General features: G+C 42.4%; 1 protein-coding gene across 1 annotated transcript in view; it reads left to right on the top strand.

Annotated features, from left to right (window-relative positions):
• CCBE1 (collagen and calcium binding EGF domains 1) overlaps nucleotides 1–26,044 on the top strand; it is a 95,560-nt gene that overhangs the window by 62,771 nt on the left and 6,745 nt on the right. The window contains exons 3-7 of the mRNA XM_036403249.2: nucleotides 8,069–8,121; nucleotides 13,289–13,423; nucleotides 14,149–14,286; nucleotides 19,375–19,481; nucleotides 24,372–24,492. Of these exons, the coding sequence (XP_036259142.1) occupies nucleotides 8,069–8,121; nucleotides 13,289–13,423; nucleotides 14,149–14,286; nucleotides 19,375–19,481; nucleotides 24,372–24,492 (554 nt within the window). The remainder of the gene's footprint in view (nucleotides 1–8,068; nucleotides 8,122–13,288; nucleotides 13,424–14,148; nucleotides 14,287–19,374; nucleotides 19,482–24,371; nucleotides 24,493–26,044) is intronic.

Below are 26,044 nucleotides of genomic sequence, written 5' to 3'. Positions count from 1 at the left end.
GGCACCGTTTGTGTGATGTGTTTTTCTGTGCATGCGTGCGTAAAAGGAGCTTTCCTTTTGCTGTTTACCTAAAGGAGTTTATTAGACATTGCTTATGCAGCATTTTTGTGATCTTGTTGATGAGAGATGCTATATAAACAGGGCTGCATTGGGCTGGATTCAGTAAGTCTGAGAGCTTGCCAGCAATTAGTGGCTGTTTGACTCCAGCGACCGAGCACCAGCACAGCAGCCAGCCCATGAGTGCAGCCCCTCGCAGCACTGCTCTGGCTCTGCCTTCCCTCATGAAATGGAATTTATTGCTCTCTATCTCACATGGACACTTGGTAGGAAATTGGAGCTACGAAATGAAGAGTCATGGAAGTTTAAAAAATCCAAGAGGCAGGACAGATGTGCTGTGATTAGTCCTGTACTCTGGCTCACCTTGGGTTAGATAAATAATTGAATGTGTGCCATCAGCAAAACATACTACTTACAGACTTGGAAGGAAATTTGGCTTGCAGTACTCTAATTGGAAGTTAGAGATGGTGGAAAAAAAGACTTTTGCTTGATTCTTGTGCTTTAGATCTCAAAACAGTGAGTTATTTTAAAACTGAATCTTAATCTTGGATCATTTAAATTGATATTTAGTAGGCTACTTGTTCATGGAAATTACTATATATTTATGAGGATGCATTATACTTTGCCAGTTCATTAGAACTTTATTAAATGCAAACAGTGCTATCATTGTATAAAATTCCTTTTTTTCTTCCCCTCAGATTTCATACCTGTCAAACATTGACTTGATTCTGCAGAATCCACACCAACTTCACCTGCAAAACTAAACAAAATCATTTTCTTGGTACAATGCCAGAAAATAAAAGAAATTTGTTAGAAAAGAGAGCAAGACAAAGCTGACAGCTGAGTCTAAGCAGATGAAAACAGTCAAAAGCCTTTTATTTAATCATTCTGCTATTTTTGACATGTTGTCTAGTGATAAACCACATGAGCATTCCCTTGTGTTATGAAAAAAAAAAACTATGAAATAAAAATCCAGGAAAGAGCGGAAGAAAGTACAGTCTAGCGCTTGAAGGGATCTCATATGTGATTTCAAGGATGATGTTTACATGCATGTAAAATATCCAACAAATGGCTTTTCCAGTGGTGGCTGAGTTCATTACCTTTTCAAAGTTGTGTAACGTTTTCCTGATGAGAGTTTCCTTCTTTGCTAAGGGGACATTTGCAGGCAGACTTCTATTCAGTCATTTTTGGACACTGGTATGCTAAGTGAGACACAGGCCCTGATGGTTACCAGTGCTGCCAGCTGGTCTGCTCTGCAGAAAAAGATGCTGATCAGCCTGTCCTTGGTCAATGTGTTTGCAGCCTCGTGGCTCTGGCTGGGCCAGGAACCGGCCAGGGAAAATGTTGGTTCTGGCCCTGTTGCACAGAGTTATTGCTTCCCCAAAGGCATGGAACCGTGGTCTCTGTGGCTCATGTGGAAATCCCAACAGCATCTTTATGTTTCACAACAACAGCATCTTTAAGTTACACATTGAAAGGGAGGATCACAGGAAACGTTTCCAAAGGTCTTTTTCTTCTGCCCAAAAGAGAGATAGAAAGCTGAGGTTTAGTTGCCAGTTCTTTCTGCAATGAGCAGAAGCTTATGAGAAATTTTTTTCTGTTGTGGCTGCCTGCAGGGTTTTCACATCAACTCCTTTCTCTGAATCCTGAAGCCCTAAGAAAGTCCAAAAAAGATGGTCTCCTGGGAGTGCTGATCTGCTGATGCAGGGGGATGTGTTGGGGGAATGATCTCCCTGCCTTGATGTTGTTTGAAACCACTACTGAATACCTCACCACATCTCATTTACTTAAGTAAAACCACAAACCCCATTGGGAGAGGTGTCCTGCACTGTTCCGTGGAGAACAGAGGCCCAGATTGTCCTACAAAAATAATCTACTTTTTTATTGGTGGCTAAATTTGTGAGACCTGTGAGGTTTTGTTTTTGTGCATCTTTCAGTTTCATGCAGGTCAGCACCTCCCAGCCCCAGCGATACCCATGTGGGGTAGAGGGCTTCTCCCACACCTCAAAGTATTTCTTTTCTCTTTTATAGAGGAATGAGCTTCAAGCATTCACAAATACTGTGCTCAGCAGGGGCTGTAAACCATCATATTCATTTGGAAGTTCTCTTCTGAGAAGAAGGAACTACAGTTTATGCTCTGCCACCATAAAAATCCCTTTGGCCATAAAAAGATGACATGAAACAGCACTTGGAGGAGGGAAGGGGTCAGTTAACAGTAAGGAGCAGCCAAGGAGCGTGTCTGAAAGCTTTCAAGAGCATCAGTCAGGGTCTCCCAGGGTAAGCACTGGCACAGTTCCTTAGAGTCAAGAGAGGTATGTGGCTTTTTCCAGGGGAGGATCTGGTCCCTGGCTTGCATTCACACAAGAGGAGTCCAGGAACTGTGAATCTTATCAAAACCTTCCCATTAGCAATGACTGGAATGTGATTTCATTTCTGGTATCAGTCTTAATAGCCAGAGTTGAGCAAAAGAGCAGATAGCAGGGCGCTTTTTTTTTTTTTTCCCTGCTAAGAGAAAGAAAACCATTACATGTGGGCAAAATTATTTGACTTTAATAGCTAACAAAAAACAAGAGTTGGTTTCAGGCAATGCTTTTACCACTGAAAATTTTATTTCTGCAGAAATCAGCTAGTAAATTGCAGTGACTTGCTCTCAGAGGTCTGAGTTCCCCAGGGTTGTTCAGGCAAATCCTGCTCTGATCAGTCAGTTAAGAAAAATAAAGAAGCACACAGGTACCCACAGCACTCATAGGTGCTGGAGTGTTGGAAGACTTCACTGTGTTTGGGTTATTCCCCCTCAGCTGAGATGATGACAGGAAGGGCTTGGGCTGGCCTTGGACCTTGCATTACACCCAGTGTGAACATAAATTATCTCTTTACAAATCTGTGAAAAAGAACTAAGTCTGGAAATCATGGCAAAGTGTATGCTGAGCAAGTGTCTGCAGGGAGGCCATCCCCTCTTACTCAAGATTTCGGTATGTGTCCCACAGAAAGGCAAACAAAAATAAAGTGCATTGCTTCAGTTTTACACCATGTTGACATAAATCTTCTCTCCATGTGAATTACGGCAAAACTGTGCACAGCTACTGAGCTTCTGCACTTGTGCTGCAGATGGGCTTTGTCTGTGCGTGCTTTGGCAGACAAACCTGTTGCTCATTTGGATTTCATATAGAAGAAAAGTGAGTTTGATGCTTGGTTGGGTTTTTTTAGGCTCGTTTTTAGTGTGCCTCACTGGCTTGCATTTATAGATGTCTAATTATTTTTTGTACATTCATTTCTGTATCTTATATTTGCATTTTTGCTACACCATTTATTTCTCAAAGCAAGGGTGATCAAAAAAGAAACACTGGGCAGGAACAATAAGGAGAGGGATCTAACAAAGACCCTTTGTGCAATTAAAAATGCCATGCCAGGTGTAACTGGCAGGTCTTCAGAACACAGCATAAGTTCTTCTAAGTTCAAGTTATGATTCAGGCTGAAGAAGTCTGGTATTGAAAAAAGTCCTCCCCTGCCCCAGTAGGAAATTGGTTTTTTATTAAAGACATTTCTTGAGTGTATTATGATTGCTTTCTACCTGCACCAACTTGAAAGAACAGTGCTGATCTATTTAAATCTCTATGAAATTCTAAGCATCTCTTTTGCCCCCTAAATTGCAACTGATCTGATATTTATATATCAGAAAGAGTGTTTTGGAGAGTAGGGATTTGACCTGCCTGGCCACCTATGGAGTTGCTGCATCTTCCAGTGGCATGACCTCAGGCCTCAGGGGAGCTCTAGAAACTGTCTGTGAGTGCTCTCCTAGCCCCAGTAAATGGGAGGTAAAGTTCCTCTTCTTGAACTACCCCTGTCTGGGAGGAGTCAGCCTGGAGACTGACTGCCTGGCAGCATTTTAGGGATAAAGCAAGGGCAATATTTTATCCTAAGAACTCACTTTCAGGCTCAACATAGAGATTTCTGTGTCTGCTTTGCTCCTAGGAGGATAATATTTCCTAGAGCAGACTCTTCTCTTTCTACTTTTGACATCTTTAGCAAGAGCTTCCTTAACATATTATGTTTAGTCTGAAACCGGTATAAAACATGTATTTTTCATCTTCTCTCTGCATTTCCCCTTTGTGTTCCCTTTTTTCAATCACTAAATGATGACCATGTATCTTTTTCAGCATGACTCATGGCAGAGATTTAGAGCTGCCTCTCCAAAACCTCAATAAACGCACAGAGCAGCTGTTGTTATAACCCAACTCACTGCCATGTTACTGCAAACAGATGCAGGTTAATTATAATTTAAAATGTTTATCCTGTTATTGTTTGCATTTCTGAAGATTTTCAGCAGCTGTAGGACCCTGAGTGACTCCCTCCCCTCTCACACAATGTGTTTATTTTCTGGGTTCAGCATGCCCTGTTCGGTGTCTCTGGCATCGCTGCGGTGTCCCGTGCAGAGCAGGAGGTGGGCTGGGGTGACGGCAGCTCTGCGCCAGGTGGAAGCAATTATGGGGAAAAAACGGTCCTCACTGGAAGACTTACTGCTGATAGCTGCCAGATAAGCTAACTTAATAAAGCAGTGGCTTAATTAAGCCACATTCCTCCCATCTTGCCTCTCGTCCAGCCTGTCTGAGGCGATGCTATCAAGCAGCTACTGCTTTGCAGGATGGGGCAGGGGTGCTGTGCTGATGCACCCCTGTGTGCTGGGCACTCTGGGAGGGGCTATGGGTGATGGGACACAGGGGAGCTCCTGGAAAACTCACCTCCTCTCTCAGTTGGCAAGGTAACAGGCCACAAATCCTGGGCAAAAAAAGACAGATCTGCCACTGTCTGCCACAGATCTGCCTAGTCATAAATATATTTATTGGCATCAAAAGTTTGACCCTAAATCCCATCTTCTGGCATTTAGTCTTCTAGAAGCATCTCAAACTCTAGAGCAGAGGGTAGGAGCACAATATCTCCCTCTTTCTCCAGCAGGTACCCGCCAGAAAAAATAAGGGGTGACTTGGTTTTGGGGTTGTCCCTATCATTACAGATTTTCTTACAACCACAAAAGCTGGATGTTGCATTAAAAAAATCATGGTGCCCCAAACCCTCTGTCACTTTGGGGTTGTTCTTATTCCTGAGTAAAGATTGCATGAGAATCAAAAGTTACTGCATTTTTAATTGCTGAAGTAGCCTATTTAAAGCTGCAACAGATAAAAGTCAGCCAGAAGCTTCATCCTTTGTAAACCAGATTTCAGGTTAACAAATCAACCTAAATTCCCCAGAGCTCCAGGTTTTAGTGGTGGAGCTTCAAATTCACAGCCGTGTGTTTGTGTTTCGCGCATGGCCACAGGTACAGCTGCATAGCAACCACCTTGCTGAAAGTTATCCAGTAGCTAAAATTATCAGTAGGAACCCCTTCTTACCTCTCATTATGTACAACGAGATTGCTGCTGTGCAACGTTGATTAGACATGTCAGCCTGGACCTGGACGTCTGAAAATGAATGTTGCTATTAAAATGCCTTTGCTAATGCTCATGTGTCCATCATTTTGACAGATTTCACTTTAAGAATGTAGAAAACTAAAGCATGCAGGAATCCCAGGGTTGCAATGTAATGTTCAGAGAAACAGGTATTGTATTGTATTTCCTTTGCATTAACCCTAAAGTAGCAGTTTCCCTGGCAAAATCATGCTGATAAGGGTGCTGTTGAGTACAGGCTGCACTAATGCAGAGATCTGTAACTTTCAACTGGGAAGAGATTATCATGTGGAATGTGGTCTGAAGGCATGGCATCCCTCTTCTAAACACTTCTTTAACTATAATTTAAAACTTCCACAGTGCAGAAAAATCTTCACGCATTTAGAGAAAATATTTCAAAATCCCCTTATCAGTACGGCTTGGGAAAATTCCAACAAAAATTTGAGAGGGACACTGAAAACAAGGAAATCATTTCTCAAAACCATCTCATCCCACTGTGGAACCCATTGCTGCAAGAAGCTGCTGAAGGGAGGGATTTCAGCAAGCACTTGGATATCAGCCATGGGAACATGATTTTCTGGTTGTTTTAAGTGAAAGCTAAAGCACAAGGCTGTGCAATATCAGGGTGCCAGGGCAGCGTTTAATGCCTGGAAACTTAGCATGTGATGGGTTCTCAATGTATGGCTGTGGGAGAAGGGTTTGATCAGGGCAAGTGTTTTGGCTTTTGGGAGAATCCAGCCAGGCAGATAAAACCTCACTTTAGCCACAAGAAAGCTGATGAATCCAGCCAAAAGCCATGACCAGCCAAGCTGAGAGCAGAGAGGCAGCTCCTGCAAGCTTCCTAGCAGGTGACTCCTTACCCTGGAGCAGGTTATCACATCATCTGCTGACACAGGTCTCATTGGTCCTAAACCTGAAAATAAGGTGGGAATTCCACGGAGAAGGGTACAAATTATGGAAGTTGCTGCTCCCTGTGGCTGGTTAGCTCTGGCTGGCACAACCCCACGGGTCAGCATCTCATGGCAGGGATGTCCTCCTCTCCTTGCTCATCTCCCAGCCCTCTCAAGCTGGGCTGTATCTTCCTGTGAAGAGCAGCTACAAGGAAGCCTCTTTTCTTTTGCAGAGGGAAGGGGATCAATGTGCTCTTGGAAAGCCATCAGCAGGGCTTGCAGCATATGAACAGCCTCCCCAATGCACCTTTGAACTCGTTCCTCCTGCATTTGTTTGTCTTGCAGATAAAACTTCACAGCAGTGTTTGGAGAGGAGTCTAATGAGGCACCACTGTTTGCATAACAAAGCAAGGCTTCCTCTTGAGATGTTCAACTCTCATTAGGCATAATTTATATTCCAGCTAATCTTAAGGAAGAGGGTAAAATAGGGAGCCAAAGTTTGTTTTTACATTGTTTGGAGAAATGCATTGTTTGTTTTAAGCCATCAGTTGCTACTGATAGCTAATTTAAATTCAACATAATTATGATTTGTGATGGCTACATGTTGTCCAGTGGCTGACATGGCTTTAGCATTCTTCTGCATCAGTTATTGAATCAAAGGAAAAAACAGAATGGATGGTTTCCCAGTTTGGGAGATATTTCATCATGTCCACAAAGCATGAAAAAACTGTGTATTTGTAAAATACTGAGGGATTTCCCCCCCCCCAGATTCATGTATACTTAATGTAATAATGCACTGAACAGCAGGTTTTTTTTCTTTTAGAGCAGTAGTCTGACCCTGGTAGTCACCAACCTGGGTCCCTTTGAAAGTCACTAGGTCCCTGCAGAGACTCTCAGGATGATAAGGCACACAGCCATTTGTAAAGGCTCCTGAGGGTTGCTGGGAACCTTGGTGACTGAATGTGGTTTGCTGCCTGGAGAGAAAACCAGCAGGTTTAGCTGGATGTCTAAATGTCATTACAGGCCAGTGTGTCAGAAACAGTCATTTCTCAGCATTCAGACTTTGTTCATATCATAGGCATATAAAAAGTGTCTGACTATTGACAGACTATTGACTCCACACCGCAGTTTTGTCCCTCGGACTATATAAGATATTCTCCCTTGCTCCAGATGAGATACCCAATATATTGAGTTTACCTCCTCCAGGTTTATTAGAAGATGAGAAGTGACTGATAACATGTATCCTCTGTGTACTCCTCACTGAGACTTATCCCTTCCTGCAGGTTTACATTGTAGTGACAGATATTTAAAAACAGCCTTGACTGTACCATGAAAATGATGACCTGAGTTGTGTATTTGGACAACACTGAGCTGTCCAGACACAGCCAGACAACACAAGAGAGCAGGATTTTTGGAAATTACTTGGGATGTTGGGTGGGTCAGTGTTGGGGTACTCTGCCCCAGGTCCTGAGGTGGCTGGACACGCTGCCCTGTGAAATTCCTCCTGGGCCAGGTGGTGCATTTCCCTGTTGTGTTCTGTAATGCTGAACTCCAGCTGCCCAGGATCCTCATCTTGTTTGGTTCATGACATCCACAGTCCACTCATGCTGTTTCTAAAGGCAGCACCAATCTACAGAGGATACATTTATTTATTCATTTATTTATTTTATTGTTTTTCAGGAAAAAATGCTGTAAGGGTTATAAGTTTGTTCTTGGACAGTGCATCCCTGAAGGTATGTGATTTCACTGTTCTTACACGTCATGTCCCCATGCATTTGTCTTTCCCCATCTGCTATCTTCTCCACATTGTCTGTTTGGAAGAGCAACCTGACAGAAGCACAGGCTTTGCCATATCTCATGTATCAGTGCAGGGAGGAGCTGTTTCCCAGAAATTGTTGGGAAAATAAAAAGATCAACAATTTCCAAAAGTGCTGCTTACCATGCCAAGCCTTGATCCTCCCCTGAGTACACATGGCTGCACAGATCTTGTGCCATGACCTGCTGCTCTGCAGAGAGAGGAACATGTTCTGCCCTTGGCTGGGTAGCTGGGAGCACTCTGTGCACCTTTCATGGCTGATGCCTTTCCCCTTTTTTCTCTCGGATCTGGTACAGCTGACTTGACTTGTCAGTGCACAGGGAGATGGTGAGTAGGTGAGTTAGGCCTGCCTGTAATTTCCCATGGGGTGTGGCTTCCTTGTCACCAGGGGCCAAGGAAGATGCAGATTTAATCATGATCATTCAGTATGCAATAGTAAAAATGGATCTGATTTGGATGAAACTGGCTCTGAATTTTTTGGACTGCAGGAACTACCAGGCAGGAGCAAATGCCCAGAGACAACATGCCAAAAAACTTTTTTTTTTTACAACAAGTAAGTTAAAGTTTATCTATGGCAACATATTCTTCTATTTGATGATATATGGAAAGCCTTGATTTGGTCTGACAATTTTCCTAGTTTGTGACTGATGTTTTGGAAAAAAAAGTGACAAATCCACATACTGGAGAATCAGCTGGTTTTGAGTTGCAGTGTCCAGCCAAAAGGGATTCTAACTCGAACTCTAATCCTTATGGTTTTGTTGTGGGTTCGTTGCTGTTGTTGTTTTTAATTTGTGTCTTCTTTGCTGCTGGCTAGAAACACTAAAACAATTGGTGGACTGATGGGGGTGGAGACAGAGAGAAAAAAAGAGGGAAACAGCTCATGATGACCCTCTGCCTGGAGGAGCTGGGTAGGGTTTGGGTGAAATTGATGCTCACACATAATTCCTCATCCCATGGTTTTGCTGTGAGTTTTGTCTCAGCATGTGTGATATGGGCGACAGCTCCAGTGTGAGACAGACACTTGGAAGAGGCAGTTGTGTGTATTGGAGGCAGAATTCCTGAATCCTTTCAGGGTGGAAAGAAGCCAGGACTCTACATTCTGGCCTCCAGCTTTCCTATGGATTTAAGAATTTTATGTACTGGCTACTCACTGAATATAATGGATACAGCAAGAGAATTAATAGGAGCAAAAATAAAATGAGAGCCATGGCAATTTATTACTTTGGCTTCTAATTCTCATCTCTTGAGATGTTAGGTGATTATGAAAGCACCTTTTATTAAGTACCCACTGACTTTGTCCAATCCCATCTTTTAACTGCATTTCAGTGACCTGAGAGTTTCTGCCCCTGATTCAATTCTCTGCTTCTCTCCCTTTGTTTCTCCATTTCCCCTTTTCAGCTTTATCTGTATTTCGCCTGGAACTTCAGAGGCCACAGCAGTTTCTATAACATCTGAGACAATCTCAGGCCCTTGGTGTAGGGGCAAGAAACATGATTCACTGAAGTATTCGTTTCACTTACTCTGTTACAAGACATCACTTGGCTCTTCACACATTGTTTTGGCATAATCTTGACAGAGTAGCTGTATGAAATCCATATCTCCAAACAGACACATAAATGCATTACAGATGTGAGTTTATTAGAGCACATCTGCACCTTTTAATCCAGTACTGGCACATTGAAACTGTGAGAAGTAGTTCCAGCCCTGTCTTCTCTATGATTTAGCAGTGGCTGCAGGGAGGAAGGTTGACAGAGGTATAGATCCTCCCTTTTCCACCTTTTTATAGCTGCCTGGGGAACACACCAATCTCCTTCTGGGACAGCTGTTCCTTAAACAGACTCTTTCCCAAAAGCTTGTGGCTTTGTCCACGTCCCTTATTGGTTTTCGTCCAGTTATTTTTCATCTGCCCTTGAAAAGGAACAGAAATCAGTGCAGTACAGTATGAGTCTATGCCTCCAGTTTCTGCATTTCATCTGTTTTGTACTCACCTTCCCACTGTGGCTTCCAGCTGCAGGACCAGGGATACTCAGGAAACACTGAGTGGAGTTACTTCCATGTGTCTGATTCTCTCCATAGCATCTCTTCCTGCTCCACCTGTTCAGCAAAGTGGGTAAAAAGAACAGCTCCTCACCTTTTTCTCCTGTGCAATCTCCTTTTTATTTGGAGACTTACTGCTCCAGCCAAGTCCAGTCTTGGGTCCTGTCCCATGGTATTAGAGTGAAGAAGGGACAGATGCAGTATGGAGCAGTTTATTTGGAGACCACCCTTCCTATTGCTGGTTTGTTTCCTAAGCTGGCTGTGGAAGAATTCAGAGTAAAATACTCTATTATAGGCCAACTATAGTCAGATCTGGTCTTTCCTTAGGAATGTTGTTTCAAAAATTTCCTTGGTAAACTTTCCGTGCCGTATTGTCATTTCTGAGTTCATTGAAACTTATACAGAGACGTTTGTTATTCTGCTTTGGCTTTTGCATTTTCCTAAAGTCTGGAACAGCCTGATCCTTATTGTATGGTTTTGATTCATCCCTAAACCACATATCTTAGGCTGGCAAACGAGAGATTTGAACACAGGAGGGAATTTTCGTCTCCAGTTCTGCAGAGCACACACAGGTGGTGCAGCAGCTTTTGCCTAGTTTAATCTCAGTTGACAGAACTGTTTCTAGGGAAGTCATGTTACCTGGGACCAAAGCCCTGGGGATGCAGCTCTGGACCTGAGACCTGCCTACAACCAGTGTGTGATTTGAGTTGAGTGTGTGGGACCACCAGCAGGGATATTTGCCCTTCCTGGACCCTTCTGCAGCTTTGTGTGAAGGTAAATGAGGCAATGGACATGATGGAGCTCTGCTGAGGTGGACACGTTCAAAGACTGGTTACATTAAATCTGGCGACAGATGGATAAAAGAACTGGCATTGTTTAGTCTAGAAGAAAGGAGGCTGAGGGGAGACATGATAAGAGTTTTTAGGTATGTGAAAACTTGCTGCAAGGGGGAAGGTAAATTGTTCTTTATGGCTGAGGAAAAGAGGACAAAAATAATGGGCTTAAGTGTCTGTAAGGGGAGTTTGGATTAGATATGAGCAAAAAGCTTTCTGTCTGCAAGGATATTTCATCTTGGGACCAGACTACTAGGCGAGCCATATGCATCCCTTAGGGAAAAGGAAAACTAGGAAATGTTTATGCATAGCTACTCCTGCTTTTGATGGGAGATGGGCCCTTCCAGCATTGCTCTTTCTGATGTTGTTAGGGCACATCTATTCATGGAAGCACAGGGAGGCCAGAGCTTGTTTTACCTCTGCTCTGAATAGCTGAAGACGGCACAGGCCAAGTCCCGCACCTGAGTGGGGTAAGGAGCAGCACGTTCACCCCCATGCTGGACACACCATCCTGTTCTCACTCTGGTTTTGTTTCAGTGGAAAGCAAAAATTGCAACCGTGCTCAGGAAAAATACCAGCAATGCTTTAAAGCTGGGACTATTTAGTAGTGCCAAATGTAATAGGAATTTACAGCCCAGCATCACCTAGAGAGTCCAAACTACACTTAGACTGAACAGTTTGAAAGCAAGAGTTATGTTTTTCTTTCATGGCTCTGCACTGTTGGACACTGTTTACTGCAGGGGGTCCTAGCATTGCCATTCACCACCACAGCACTGTGGGCAGACTTCAGTTTGGGAAGAAAGAAGGAAAGAAAGGATGTCTGTTATTTAGGAGGTGACAAACAGAATTCTTGGCACCATTACAGTAGTATGTCTATTAGAATAGTACATTTTTTTCCTAAGGGGTTCTGGTGTGAGATACAGCATCTTGTTAAGTCTCATTTTGTGCTTTTCTGTATTTTGGCGTGCTGTCACTTTTAACCCCAGTGCTAGGCATGTACTCTATATACTTTGTACAGAAAATGTGTTTTCATTTGCTTTACCATCTCTTAGCTCATTTTAATTGTTTGGAACAATCACCATACCCAGAGGTATCTGCTGGTCATTAGGGTGAGTCAATAATGAGTTTTAATTATGTTTATGGAAACAAAATGTGTGCTTTGATGGAAGCTTGCTTGAACCACTTAGATTTTGTTTGGACAAATTTGGTCTGGAGCATGGATGAGATATTTCTGCTGTGGCCCCCAGTGCCCACTCACTGAATTGTCACAGTGACCTGGATGCTCTCTGCCGGGTGATGTTCTCTGGAATGGTCACAGAAACTGCCACTTGCTTTGGTGTAAAACCTGACCTTGGGCAGGCTGTGCCCAAGCTGGTTTTGAGACCAGATGCCACTTGAGGTCCTGGTGTCTCCTGGCAGATGTTCCCCATGGTGCTGCAAAACCCTCACACCCATAGCTGGGACCTGTCCTTCACCCCCAGCCCTGCCACCAGCACCATTCCAAGGGCCACATCCACCCCCTGACAAGACAGGGATGTGGGTCAAACCCCATTGTGCCCTGGTGTCCATCCCTGAGGCTTCAGTTCTGCTGCTACACAGCAGTGAAATTAGAAACAGATTTTCCCTCCTTTGGGTTTCAAATAGGGACTTCAGTCTTTTGGGATTTCAATGACATACCCTGATCTGCACACTGCAGCTATTAAGAGAGATGATGGGTTTGTAACAATGCACTGTTTGCTAGAAGGGTTATATCTGGCTTCAAACAATGAACATGTGACGTAATTAACTTTTCCTTGTGATATACTTTCTGCCTGGCTTTCACGGTTAACCTCATGGTTTTTCACAGTATTCTGCATAGGAAATGCTGCTATCAGACTTAAAAATCTGTTGAAGAAAGCTAAAAGAATGTTTTAGGTAATTTAATATTTATGTGAAAAGAACTCCTAAAATCTGCCAAATGCAAAAGTGACTCTTGCTTAAAATACAGCTTTAAGAAATAGTCTAACTACTGTAAAGCTGTGAATAGCAATTACAATTTTAATATATTCCTTTGCTTACGTCTCATGAATGTTTTATATCTAGGTTCCTTGAGTCCTTAAAAACAATGTAACTCAACTTTATATTAATTAGCAGAGAGGCGAAATGTTTGCAATCTAAGCATCATCCATCTACTGACTTTGGTATTTTTCCTAACCACATTTTCCTCTCCCTTAGACTACGATGTCTGTGCTGAAGCTCCCTGCGAACAGCAGTGCACAGATAATTTTGGGAGAGTCTTATGCACTTGCTATCCTGGATACCGCTATGATCGGGAGAGGCACAGGAACAGAGAGAAGCCTTACTGCCTGGGTGGGTAGATGAGCATGTTGAGCTCCTCCCTGGTTAATCATTTATCCTGCTCCCTTCAGAATTTTAGGAGTCAGTTTGAATCTGAAACCTTTCTTATTCTCAATATTATCACATAATATTATCACAGAAGAAATGTGGGAGTTAACTATGTTAAGAATTGAGAGATGTAGATGCCCCTGAATTATTAGGAAGTATTACCTACAACAAGACTTACACACCCAAACACTTTGAAGTGTTGGGCTGCTGTAATTTCTCCTTTAATTCCTCCTGCTGGCTGTGAGCCATATATACTGAATATTGAGGCATTATCACTAGGCCTAATTACTAAAACTAATACTTGGGGTTTGACTCAGATAGCCAGAATATAATTCAGGACTGATCATTTACATGTGGTCCTGCTGTGGCTAGTCCTGCCCTGCCCTGCATGGTTTGCCATGCCAGGGAGCCAAGGTTTGCAGGACTGAGCTTTGCTTGTGAGCTTTTCAATGAAAGGAGACTTTCAAACAATGTTCACTGATAAAATGCCAGGTGTGTTGATAATTCTAATAGTGCAGCTTGCCCAGAGCTCCAGACCAAAGGCTCCAGCTTCAATTGCAATTGTGGTGTTCCAACTACTTGTTTGTTTAACCACAAAATCTCTCTTTACCTCTAAAGGAAGTCTTTTATTGTGTTGGAGGTCTGAAACCTCCAGCTATGGGATGTTTTTAATCTCTGCTTCTCTCCAGATATCGACGAGTGTGCGACGAGCAACGGGACTCTGTGCTCTCAGATCTGTGTCAACACCGTGGGCAGCTACAGGTGCGAGTGTCACGAAGGCTACATCCGGGAGGAGGATGGCAGGACTTGCACCAAAGGAGATAAAGGCAGGTGCTAGTGCAGACTAAATGTCCTGGGTCAAATGGATGCCTAAAGGGTTGGTCTGTCAGGAACAGGAACTGTTCCCAATGCTACACCTGGAGCTGGGGATCCAAAGCTGGCATGTAGCAGATGCTCCTGGGGTATCCGGGCAGTTCGCTGCGCACCTGAGCACCTGTGGAGCAGCCCTGCCAAACTCTCTCCTCCAATGCACAAGTACTGGAGGATGTGGAAGGCATCTTCTCCTAGGGAGGCAAAATGGCTGAATAATAAAATTTACCATTATAGCCTCAGTTAGATCATTCCTGCTGGATCCAGTTGCTAAAAGCCATCGTTTGCTCCAATACAAGCCTGGATTGTAACTTTCTTGTGGTCCTGAGCTAAAGAGACATAGGAAAAAATCTTACCAGATGAAGAACCTTAAAAATTTTCACCTGTAAATTACATAATTTCAGTAACTTTAATTTGTATTTACACACCCGCATCTGAGATTAGCAAATGGCCCTGAGTTGGATGGCTAGTGCCCCTTGGCCCTTAGAGGCTCAAAAAATGTGTGCTTGGGGATCCAACACATTTTCCAAGCCTTGCTTAAATCAATTTCTAAATCACATTGACCAAGACCATATGCTGTTGACCTGCAATTTAGTCAAATTGTGTGTCCTGTGCCTGGGGTCTTATTTTTTTTCTCTTTTTTTCTCTTTTTTTTTTTAATGGAATATAATGGGAAAAGAGTAAATGTAAGGTCTTGTTCTTGCATCTTTGCATCTCAGTGTTGGTTCAGAGTTTATACATGTGCTGTGCAAAAATTATTTTAAACATTTGACCTCATCCTACTTATTAAATTGCAGCATTTAGAATACTACAGAATAAATACTGATATGAAAATTTAAAAAGAAGGGAGGAAGAGAACAGTGGTCTGAAAAAAAACCCCAACAACTTCTGATGAATGGTGACTTACCACAGGTTCATCAATTAATGCCTGAATGTGGTCTCACAGTGTGATCCAAATCCCACCGGATGGCCAGAGCAATTTATAATTTTCATTTTCATCTGAAAATGTGTAACTGGAGCCACTCCATTAACTGTAATTGTTCCTTGTAGTTTTAATTTTTTTTTTCCTTATCAGAGTGTGTGTGTGCATGTATGTGATAAATAACCTAGATAATTCCCCTACAAATTGGAGGGTTTTTTTTTAGATATTCCTCTGGGTAGTTCAAATTTCTTTATACAGTAATGTCCAAAGCATTCGGGATAACCAACCATTCGAAATATTCAAGGTTATGGAAATTATACTACTGTTTGAAAACCACCGTTTTTACACTGAATGTGCACGGCACATAAAAGTGTCAATTCCAGCAGATAATCTGGAATGAAACACCCACCATCTCTCCAGATATCTCCCCAGCCAGCTATGCGAAGTAAAGAAGGATGCCTTCTGGCCAGTTACGCCGCTGTACTCCATGTAAATGTTAGGAATTTTCGGAGCCCGGGTGAGCACGAGGAGCCGCGTCCGTGCCTGGCTCCGGGAGAAGGGCGGGCTGTGCGAGGAGCGGCTGCAGCGCCGCTCCCCCCCGCGGCCGGCCCCAGCCCTGCGCCGCGCCCGTGCCAGAGCGGCTGCCTCATAAACGCATCATTCGCTTTTCATCGCAGCCGGAACATGCACGTTTTATTTTAAAATTTAGTGGGAGAGGCAAAACCACGTTACCGCTCTCCATTTCTAACCAGGGTGCATGTTTTCCGGGAGATAGAGCCACGTTCTCATTGTTCCATGCCCAAAGGATGCAATTCAGACACCTTTTTGGCTCTGTAAGTGGCTGTAATGTGGTCACCCTTTCTTTGGCTCTGTAAGTGTCCTGACAGTGAGCTTTGGGTTGGTTGGTGGACGCAAGAAGAGGGAGCATTTTTTCTTGCATCCACAGTCGCATTTGATGGAGACAATGCAGCTACCCACACAGAAGTAGGCAGATGAAACCATCTCAGCAGGCTGAGCCCAGATAATACAACACAGATGATCAGCTCAAGAGCCTCCATGCAAAGACTGCCCGCAGAAGAGCTCCCACAGAGCACTCCCCTGCCAGCATCTCCTCCTCCTCTCCCAGCGTCAGCGAGGCATGGCCTCCGAGCCCATACACAGAGAAAACACAGCAGTCCCCAAGCAGATCCCTCAGCAATAGGTGCCACAGGGCTCACCAGCATCTCACCAAGATTAAAGGGTTCCCATCATGTGTAAGCTAGCCTTGTGTTCTGAGACCCTCTATGATATGGGCCTGCTTTAGGCCTTCTTCAAAATAATTTCAGTTTCCTTGAGTAGGTCTGTGCAATGGGAACAAGTTATTTAAGTGCCTTGCTCATGCTGGCCCAGCTGAGCCTGGTAGGTGACCTCAGTTTCTGCATCATACGTGGGTGGCTCCATCTAATGGCCTTTTGCCTCTGCTGGCCCATCCTAGGTGAGTTCTGGCTTTATCCACACTTTATTCTGACTTTACTCATAGTTTGGTCCTGATACAGGGTTGGATGGGGGTAGAGCAAATGTTTGATGGATGACTCCTTCCCCGGGAAAATCATCACCTCTGCCTGGTATGAGTTAGGGGGATTCCACCTCTCTCCTGAGATGCAGCTCATGCTTGCTCATACTAGGATCTTGGACTTCTTCCTCTGACAAGTCAATCCAGCCAGCTTTGCAGAAATCTCACTGGTATGACATTTCCCAAACATTAGCTGATCCCCCCAGCATTCGTCTCCGTGGATTGTTTTATCTGTGCTTGTCAGCCCCGTGTGTCACATCCTTCAGGAAGATAAACTGGGTTCTAAAATGAAACACAAGGCCAAATTCACCGCTTCTTAATCTGCATATAATTCCACAGATTCTGGTGGGATTGCATGAGGTTTCCAACAGCAGAGCTCTGGCAGCCTCTCTGCATGACTGTGTGTTGCTTTCAGCAACATTTCCTAACACAATGATAGAACTCATTTGGTGAAATAGCTATAAAAAGAAATTTTTGTTGAGAACAGTAAAAAATCCAGACTTTATTGGTCTTTGAAAAAGAAAGAAAAAAAAAGTTGTTTTTTTTTTTCTTTTATGGCTCCATATACATCCCTCTGTAACTCCTATACCAGTCCAAAAATGGGCATGTCAAGACACTGGGATTTTCTAAAGGAAGATGAAAAATTGGAGAGGGAGGAAGAACTCTGCAATAACTGACTTGTGGTCAAGAGCAAATTTATTTTACAGAAATGTTAAGTGGTGTCTTCATTACAGCACATCAATTCCCTCTTAAGGAAAAAAACCCTGCATGGTGAAGATTATTTCAGCTACAAGAGAAAGGTTTATGGGCAAAGAGGTTTTGGAGGGAATCAAAGGCAAAAAATTATTAGCATTATGAATATAGGAGAGAAGAAGGAAAGCAGCATATACTGTGTATTCCAGTAGCTTCACAAAAATGCTGGAGCTCCTCTGGGAGGTCTTGTGGCTAAATAGTTTCAGATCCAGCATAGCTGAAGTTTGGTGAAATTCTGTTCTGTGCTGTGTAGAGTCCATTGGAAAACATCAAGTAGTACCATCTGGTCTTAAACCTTGAAGTCATCTGAACACTGCACAGAAAGCTGATCAGGTACAAAACCTGTGCTGGGGAAAGGGCTGGGGAGCTCAAACAGCAGTGTTCTTGCTACCATAAAAATGGTAAATAATATGTGTAATATAGTAAGGCTGTTGGAGTGCAGCCATGGGAACAGGCAGTTCATGACTAAGGAAAAAATCCAGGCCTTTGTGCCCCAATTTTCCAATCAGTACTAATAGCTGTCCTAATGCTCCTGGTTATTCCAGCATCTTACCCTTACATCTCTCTCCTAACTGATTAGCAGATAAGCTTTGTCTTCTAAAATCAATATGCCATTATAGCCAATGGAATAAACATACCTTCCCAAATATGTGCCCTATGTGCCACCCAAATAGGTGGTCCATAGACAACCATCAGATGGTTGCAGTCTTCTATACTGGACCTTGCAAATATTTAAAGTCAAGTAGCACGTAATATTTTTTGTATTAGAATCTCCAAGGTTCATTTCAAAAGATGCAGATGTTTCAAAATCAATACACATTTCTGAAAAGATGAAGGGCATTTAATCCAAGAGACAAGTGTAACACAGTTACTCAGCATGATGCAGTTGATCCTTTTGGAAGACTTTGAAGATTCCCTGGCTTTAACAAGAGCACCTGCAGAGCTTTTCCATTGTGGGACATGCTCTGAAAGGTCAGTGTTCAAACACGCCCAGCAGCCCTCCCAGGTAACATCATACCAGACTACACATCATATGCAAAGCCTCAAGAGACTTGATATTTCTCAACAATGTTGACGTGAAAAAAAATTCACCTAGAGTTTGCCAGTATGTGTCACCCTGTAGTTTGGAAACCAGATTTGTCTTTAAGGAGACATCTGTTACAACAATGCTTGTTTGCTTGCAATGCAGAACTGCTTGACTGTGTATGGTACTGGGAAAAGGACAAAAATAACATTTGCAATCTCTCTCACAGTTTGAATAACTTAATGGATTCTTGAAAAGATCCTATTCATGCATAGTATCAACAGATGTGACCCTTCCTCTTGTGTGGATTTAAATCCCTGTCATTAATCTCAATCCCCGTCTCTGCTCAGGCTAATTCCATCACATGGAGAATAACCCATGATGATAAAGCGCAGTTTGTGCAAAATGAGCAAAATAAGCATATTCTGAGGGGTTTTACTGTAATTTATAGCATATGAAAATTTGCCCTTCAGGGGACTGTAAGTCAGTTCAGATCTATGGGGTTAGTCTACCCTAAACAAAAAGATAAAAGAAGGGGTGTGAACTTTTCCAGGTATTAAACAAATGAATTCTCTGGGGACTGTTAACTGGAAACAGCTGCTTTAAAAATGTGCTCAGAGCTGTCCCTGCAAAGTTTCTCAGCCTTACATAGAAATTCACAGTCAAAGATTTAATAATGGTAGGATGCCCTTCTCTTTTCACAGTCCAACAACCTTCAAGTTGCTTTTGCTATCACTTTATGAATTTCTTTCCTTTGGATCTTTACATTTATAGTGGAAACTGCTTTCTTTCAGTTGGGCTTCCTGAGAAATCTGAAAATGTGGCGAAACCGGGGACGTGCTGTGCCTCTTGTAAGGAATTCCATCAAATAAAGCAGACAGTTTTACAGCTGAAGCAAAAGGTATGAACACTGATCTCATGTCTTTACCAGACCTGCATGTTTTACAGCAACTGAGGTTAATTTCTATGTTTGAAGCTGTCACTGACATGTGGTTCTTGCACATACAAAGAGAAGGGCAATATATTTTAAAATCACGTAGGAATGATCTCTTCCTTATGCTCTTTTACAATTTGTAAGCAGATTGCTCCCCAGGTTCATGGAGCTGTGTTACCAAGCTTGTGGTAACAGAGTCTGACAAACACCCATCCCAGGCCGAGCCCAGATTTCTCGGCAATCTGTGCTGGCCTGAGTTTTTCATTCACTCTGAATGCAGAGGATTTTGGACATGATCCACCTCTAGAGTAAACTCCTGCAAGACATTTCATAGATGTGGGAACGTGATTTTTCATTAATAGGATGCTGGTACAGAATTCTTGCCAAATAGGTGTGGGACTAAACAAAAATATCACTAGCTTTAAATATGACTTTCCTCTTAAAAAAGAAAAACCCTCAGTCTCAAACCTTTTGGTATTTTTTTACCTATTCCCTTGCTAGTAGAGAATAATGCATTTAGAAACTTTTCCTGGGCTTCAGTTGCTCACATATGTAGCTTCCTTTTGCATTTTAGTAGTGCAATAATGAAAGAGTAGTAGTGAGATAATGCAAAGACACAGCCTCAGATTTGGAAAGACATATGCAGGAATGCAGGTGTAATGCCTTTTCTGGTGGCATCTCCTTTGAACACTAAGGTTCCTTCAAATTGAAGCTTTCTATTGGAATATTCTCAGCAGATCATGCTGACAGGCTGTAATTATTTCTCCCAGGGTACTCAATTAATTTCTTTCCATTATGTCAAAACACAATTTGGTGTATTCAGTCATTGCATTTGATGTTACTCATTTAATATTAGGAAGAAAGAAATATTCCTTATTAAAGTGAAATTTACTGAGGCTGGAGATACTCTTCATCTCCAAAATCTCAAAACATCATGTATTTTTTCTGAATCAGTATGAACACAAACATGGAAGTGACAGAATTTCATGTGATGAAAATTCTGTTTTTCAAAAAATGGTAGCAGAGAGGTTAAAAAAGGATCCATGCCTTTGAGTGCCTGTTTCTCCAGCTGTTTTCCATGATGCTGAGCAGTCTCACACTGACCTCCAGGGAAGGATCTGGGGGTCACATTATTGGCCACATTGTTTGCTCGAGAATTGATTGATGGAATTAATGGGAGGTTTTTGTGTCTAACTTCTGCTGTTAGATGCTTGTGTTCAAAACTCATTCCAGGAAAACTCAGACCACTGAGACCTGTCACTGTAGGCATTTGTGTAGTAGCTGTGTAGCAGCTCACTCTTGCTTCACAGCTAAATTTTGTCATAGTTCCCAACTTAATTTTTCCCCCTGTATGCCCCTAGAGAGACTTGATCGACTTGGCATCCTCAGAGGGAACCCACAGGGTTGTGCTCCACACAGAAGGAGCTGAAAGAGAAGGTTCCCAATACCCTCAGCAACTGTTACCCCAAAGAAAAGAGAGTTTTTGTCTATGCTGAGTGGAGACCTGTCCCCATGGTGCTTCTCTGCCCAGGGAGACGTCAACCCTCATGTTTCACCAGCCACTTGCCATGGCCAAGTTCTCCTGGGGAGGACATCTCTCAATAGCTGTGATTAAAGCTGTTCTGTTTTACATAGAAAAGTTAATTTCTGTCTGCCAGGGAGATGGTTTATGAAATGAGTCTTCAGTCTTGTGGTTAAGACTTTCAGATTTTATTAACTTTATTCAAAATTGTGGTTAGCAGAAAAGCCTGTCATCCAATGAGATGCACTGTCCTGATAGACTAGAGGTCTGTGGGCAGTCCTAGGTTGATCTAAGACCTTGATGAAAGGAAGAAGAGTGGGAAGCTGAAAAACTGAGGAAAATATATCTGGCATGCTGACACACAGCCAACAAATAAAAGAAAAAAAAACTAGTAAGCTTGATCCTATTGCACAGATGTGTTTAAACATCTTAATTAGAAAGCCATGTTCCACATCACTTCTGACAAGCATTGTCCAATTTTCTAAACCACAGACCTCCTAGAAACTATGCAAAACTCCAAATGCAACAAGCAAAACAGCACATGGAAGATTTATTTCTAGAAGAGCCTTTCTTTAGAATTTACTCTTGCTAATATTTGGATGCAGATGGGAAAAACAACCAAAATATTATTTTCTAAGAGCCATTAGGATTTGGAGTTGTAGATGGAGAAAGCCAAGGTTACCCTGGACTAGGATCCTGGTTCAGTTAAAAGGTGAAACAGAAATTAGGCCAGTGAGTATATCAAATAGCTAAGAGGATGTGAGTCAACAACAAAAACACATGGTTTGGCCCAGAGCATGTAACAACCATTTTCTGGCCAGAAGATATCAAAGAGTAGTGAGCTAGACCAGAGCCTGGGTATTTTGGCACTCCTAGTGTGTACTTCAAGTCCAGCTGAGTCAGTGGGGAAGCATGCATAGATGCTTTCACAGCAGCTATGTGATTTCTTTTCTAACTTACTCAGTTGTTACAACAGCCCGGCTGGCAGGAACAAATAAATATTTAAGCATCAGAAGAGAATACACTTCCAAATCCACTTCATGATGAGTCTTTGCCACTAAATGCACCTTTTTACTCCAGTCTGACCATTTGCAGTATAACCTGAAGAGTATTCGTGGCTGGGTCTATGTACTAAGTGACATCTGTTTATCAACTGATATAGCTGTAGATCCCCAGAATTAGATATTTACATGCAAGCTAAAAAGAGGGCTTCAGTTAATCTGCCACTCAGTTGTGGCTATCCCTAAGGAGAAGCACTCACTGATGACACTGAAAATATTCTCAAAAAAACTACTTTAAAAATATAATACTCTCAGGTAGCCACAGGATTTGACTTTTTGTCTCTGCTTTTGCTTGTCAGCATTGGAACCACAGAGTCCTTGATTGATTGTGTCATGTAGTGGAAGTTTTGTACCACAGTCCTTGCAAGCCTTTCCTTTGTATCCAGCCAGGAACAGGTGTGTCCTCTGGGCAGGACACACCTCTAGGAAACAAAACTTTGCTGACCAGAGCCAGCCAGTAGATGTTCCCATGCTCATCCCTGGCCAGTGAGAGTATCTGTGAGAGCCCCCAGATACTGAATTTTCCTCTTCTGCTCCAGGGGTAGGGTGTTGTGTCCCACAGAGTAGCCCTCTGTTCAGGAGCCCCACAGTTTGGTCTGTGCTGCACTGGCTGGGAAGCTGGCCCAGAAAGCTGCAAGGTCACTGGTAAGCAAAGCACACGTTTTCCTTTGAAAAAGCAGAGATGACAGCTCACCCCAGAGCTATAGGTGTGCTGAATCCCCATTTTCTGTGTGAAAAGCAAATTCATAGGAGTGAGAATATAAGAAATACCCTCTGGGACTTCTGTGAAAATATGATCTCATCCAGCCACTGATTTCTGCAGGGGTGGAGTGAATCTACCAAATTCTTGTTAAACATACATCATGATTCTTAATTTGCCTATAGTGTAGTCATCTGGTCTTTGGAACCACAATTCTCTCCAAAGCCTAACTCACAAATGGCTGATAAATCCTTGTGTTCCCGTCATCACATTTTGAGCTCCAGTCTCAAAATCAAACTGGTGTTCTGGAAATGCCACCAAGAACTATCCCAGCATTTTCAACCTTTTTTCCTGATCTGTTTTTTTCCTTCAGAACTGTCCTGTGCATCCAACCCCAAACTATAAGCATCACAGGCTGCCTTTAAATTGTAATCCTTAAGCAATAACATGTTTGCCAAAGGAAATTTTCCCAGTTCAAGTAGGTACTGCAGGTGCATAACACTGTGGCTTTCCCCTGTGCATTACATTAGGTTTCCAGTACTGGCAGAAGAATGTATGTCAAATAATTACAGAAACAGGTAGGAGTCTTAAGAACAGCCCAGCTCAGAGAATTCCAGATAGCTGATAAAAAGCTTTGTCAAATAGCAGGAGTCATCATCTATATTATTCAATGCAGCTGTCACAGGCAAATGCTGCAGAATTCAGCATCAACTTATCCAATGAGCCAAATTCATTCAAGAAGCAGCAAAGTTCACCCAGGGGGAGGTCTGCACTGCTATTGCTGAAATAGTTTTCCAGTTCAATTTGGCAGTGCAAAATCTCTAAGTCTACATGCAGCCACTCACCACTAATAAACTCCTCTCCTCACTGCACACCAGCCTCTTGGCTCCTCCAGGCACCCTTCAGCTGCCTCTTAAGAGACTAAACATTTGCACAATATTCCTAAATATGCTTAATTATTAAATACATTCAACTGGATAGGTGAATGTTTCATGGAAAATTAAACAGGTAATGGATAATGATAGTTTAAACTGTAGTATACAATTCTGCTTGCATTCTCACTTATTTTGTCTCTCTGTGCAGAGCAGATCCAGACATCTGATGGGTTAAACAGTGTGGTTACTTTCCAGGACCAGATTCACAAAGGATTTAGGGTTCTCATTAAAACCTATGGAAAGTTAGTGGCTTGTGCAGCAATTCAGGACTTAAATATCTGAGAAAATGTTGCCCTGAGAAAGGCAGTAATGAATAGAGGAAAATTCAAATAAGGAAAAACAGGTTTCCTGAGAAGCAGTAATGAGACTCAAGTTTTTCAGAACTTGTATCTCTCCTGAATTTCCTCTGTCCTCTGTTGGATTGGCTTTCAGTATTTCCACAGTGACTTGAAAAGTGAACAGACTCACAGAATAAGAATGTTTTTCTGATTATATCAATCAAGGATATGAATAAACTCATTATATTTTCCTGAAATATTTAAATAACTGTTTGTTCACATGAAAACTTGAATAAGAATGTAGTTTTTCTGGCTGAACAATTAAGGTCTTACACAGATTTTTTTTTTTTTGTCTTGGCAGGTTGCTTTGCTGCCAAATAATGCTGCTGATCTTAGCAAGCAAATCACTGGTGAAAAAGTGCTTGCCTCTAATGCATATATCCCTGGCCCCCCAGGCCAGCCTGGCCAACCAGGCCCTCCAGGTAATACCAGAGGGGTGGAAATGTGCAGGACTGTTGTACAGAAATGTTTAGGACTAAAAAAGTAAACTTCAGTCCGCCAGCATGATTTCATATTTCATTTCATATCATATGATTTCATATATTTCATATTTTGATTGATATATTATGTTAGCATTTGTGCTAAATTAAAACAAACAAACAAACAAAACCTTATGGGTGTTATGGTCAGCCTCTGCCAACTGTCTGACATCATCCATTGTAAATCCGTGTGTTTCTTGGCATGCAAGCTGTGTTTGTCCTGTATGTGTCAAATTTCTCCCTCTCCCTGGGATATCTCACCTGCTTCAGTTGTCATTTCCAGTATTTTAACTCTGTATTAAAACACTCTCCATTTCATTTCAGGAATATCTATTGCTTTAGCTCACAGTCAGGATTAGAGGAAAAAATGTGCTTTCAGTTTGTAGGAGTTTGTGCCAACTCTTTTATTTTTCTTTGTCTGATTTGCAAGGATTCATCTGTTGGTTTTATGTTGTATCCCAGATTGAAAGCAATCTGAAAAGTATAACTCCACTCACACCTTCTTTGCTAAGTTATAGATTGAAACACAGTGAAAAACAGAGAAATCCTAAAGCCCAAACTTAATCCAGACACCTCGCATCTGGTGGCCAACAATACTCAAAATTTTGCAAATTATGTTGAATGCAGATCTAATTTTGGGTCAGCAATAAATCCAAGCATTGTGCTGGATTTCATCAGGATTCTTACAGAGTACTGGCAAATATTCCTTATGAGGATTGATTTACTCCCTCCTGAACTGCACCCCACCTTCCCATTTACATCCCCTTCTGCAATCTTGCTTTGTTTTCTGAGTCATTATCTCACTTTCCTGGAGGATGAGTATCTTCAGTCTTCAGCTCTTCATAAGTGCAAGGACAGTATGTTTAGAAGTTCTGCAACAGACTCTGAAGGGTAGAGTGGGTTGCTTTGCAATTCCTCCAAGGAATTGCAAAGGCCTGACCCTGCAGGTCTTCCCCCCACTGGGTTTCCCCTCGACTGAGCTGTCCGAGGTACTGCAGAAAACTGAAAACCACCCCTAAAAAACCCCCTTAAAACCCTTGATCACCTCCTCTGCTGCCCCCCCAGAGAGAGTCCCAGGGAGTCATCACGGAACTTGAGTTGTCTCCTTTTGAAAATCCTAACTGTACATACTCGGTCCTGCTGAATGCTTTTTACTCTCTGCCTTTTATTCTCTATGTTTTTCATGTGCCCTCAGTATGAAGAGAAGTGTTTCCTCTTCTAATCATGAAGCATTTGAGCTAGTGACGTTTTAATGGTCTTTATTGCCTGCAAATGTTGTTTCAGGTGCCTGATTTTCTGGTTTATGTTTCCTACTGTTTCCTTTGAGCTAAACATATGTTTTGTTGCCTGAGTGCTTCCTAAAAACTAACATGCTCTGCTGAACCAGCAGAAGCTGAAAATTACATAAAGCAAAATGGAAGAACAGAGCTTCTTTTGCCCTTAACACATTGGCTATTGCACTGGGCAAAAGAGAGGTGCAGCCCCCCACTGGAAA

The sequence above is a fragment of the Molothrus ater genome, chromosome Z, assembly GCF_012460135.2.
Source record: "Molothrus ater isolate BHLD 08-10-18 breed brown headed cowbird chromosome Z, BPBGC_Mater_1.1, whole genome shotgun sequence".
Lineage (NCBI taxonomy): Eukaryota > Metazoa > Chordata > Aves > Passeriformes > Icteridae > Molothrus > Molothrus ater.
The sequence above is the reverse complement of the archived record's forward strand: the minus strand, read 5'-3'. Positions and strand labels throughout refer to the sequence as shown.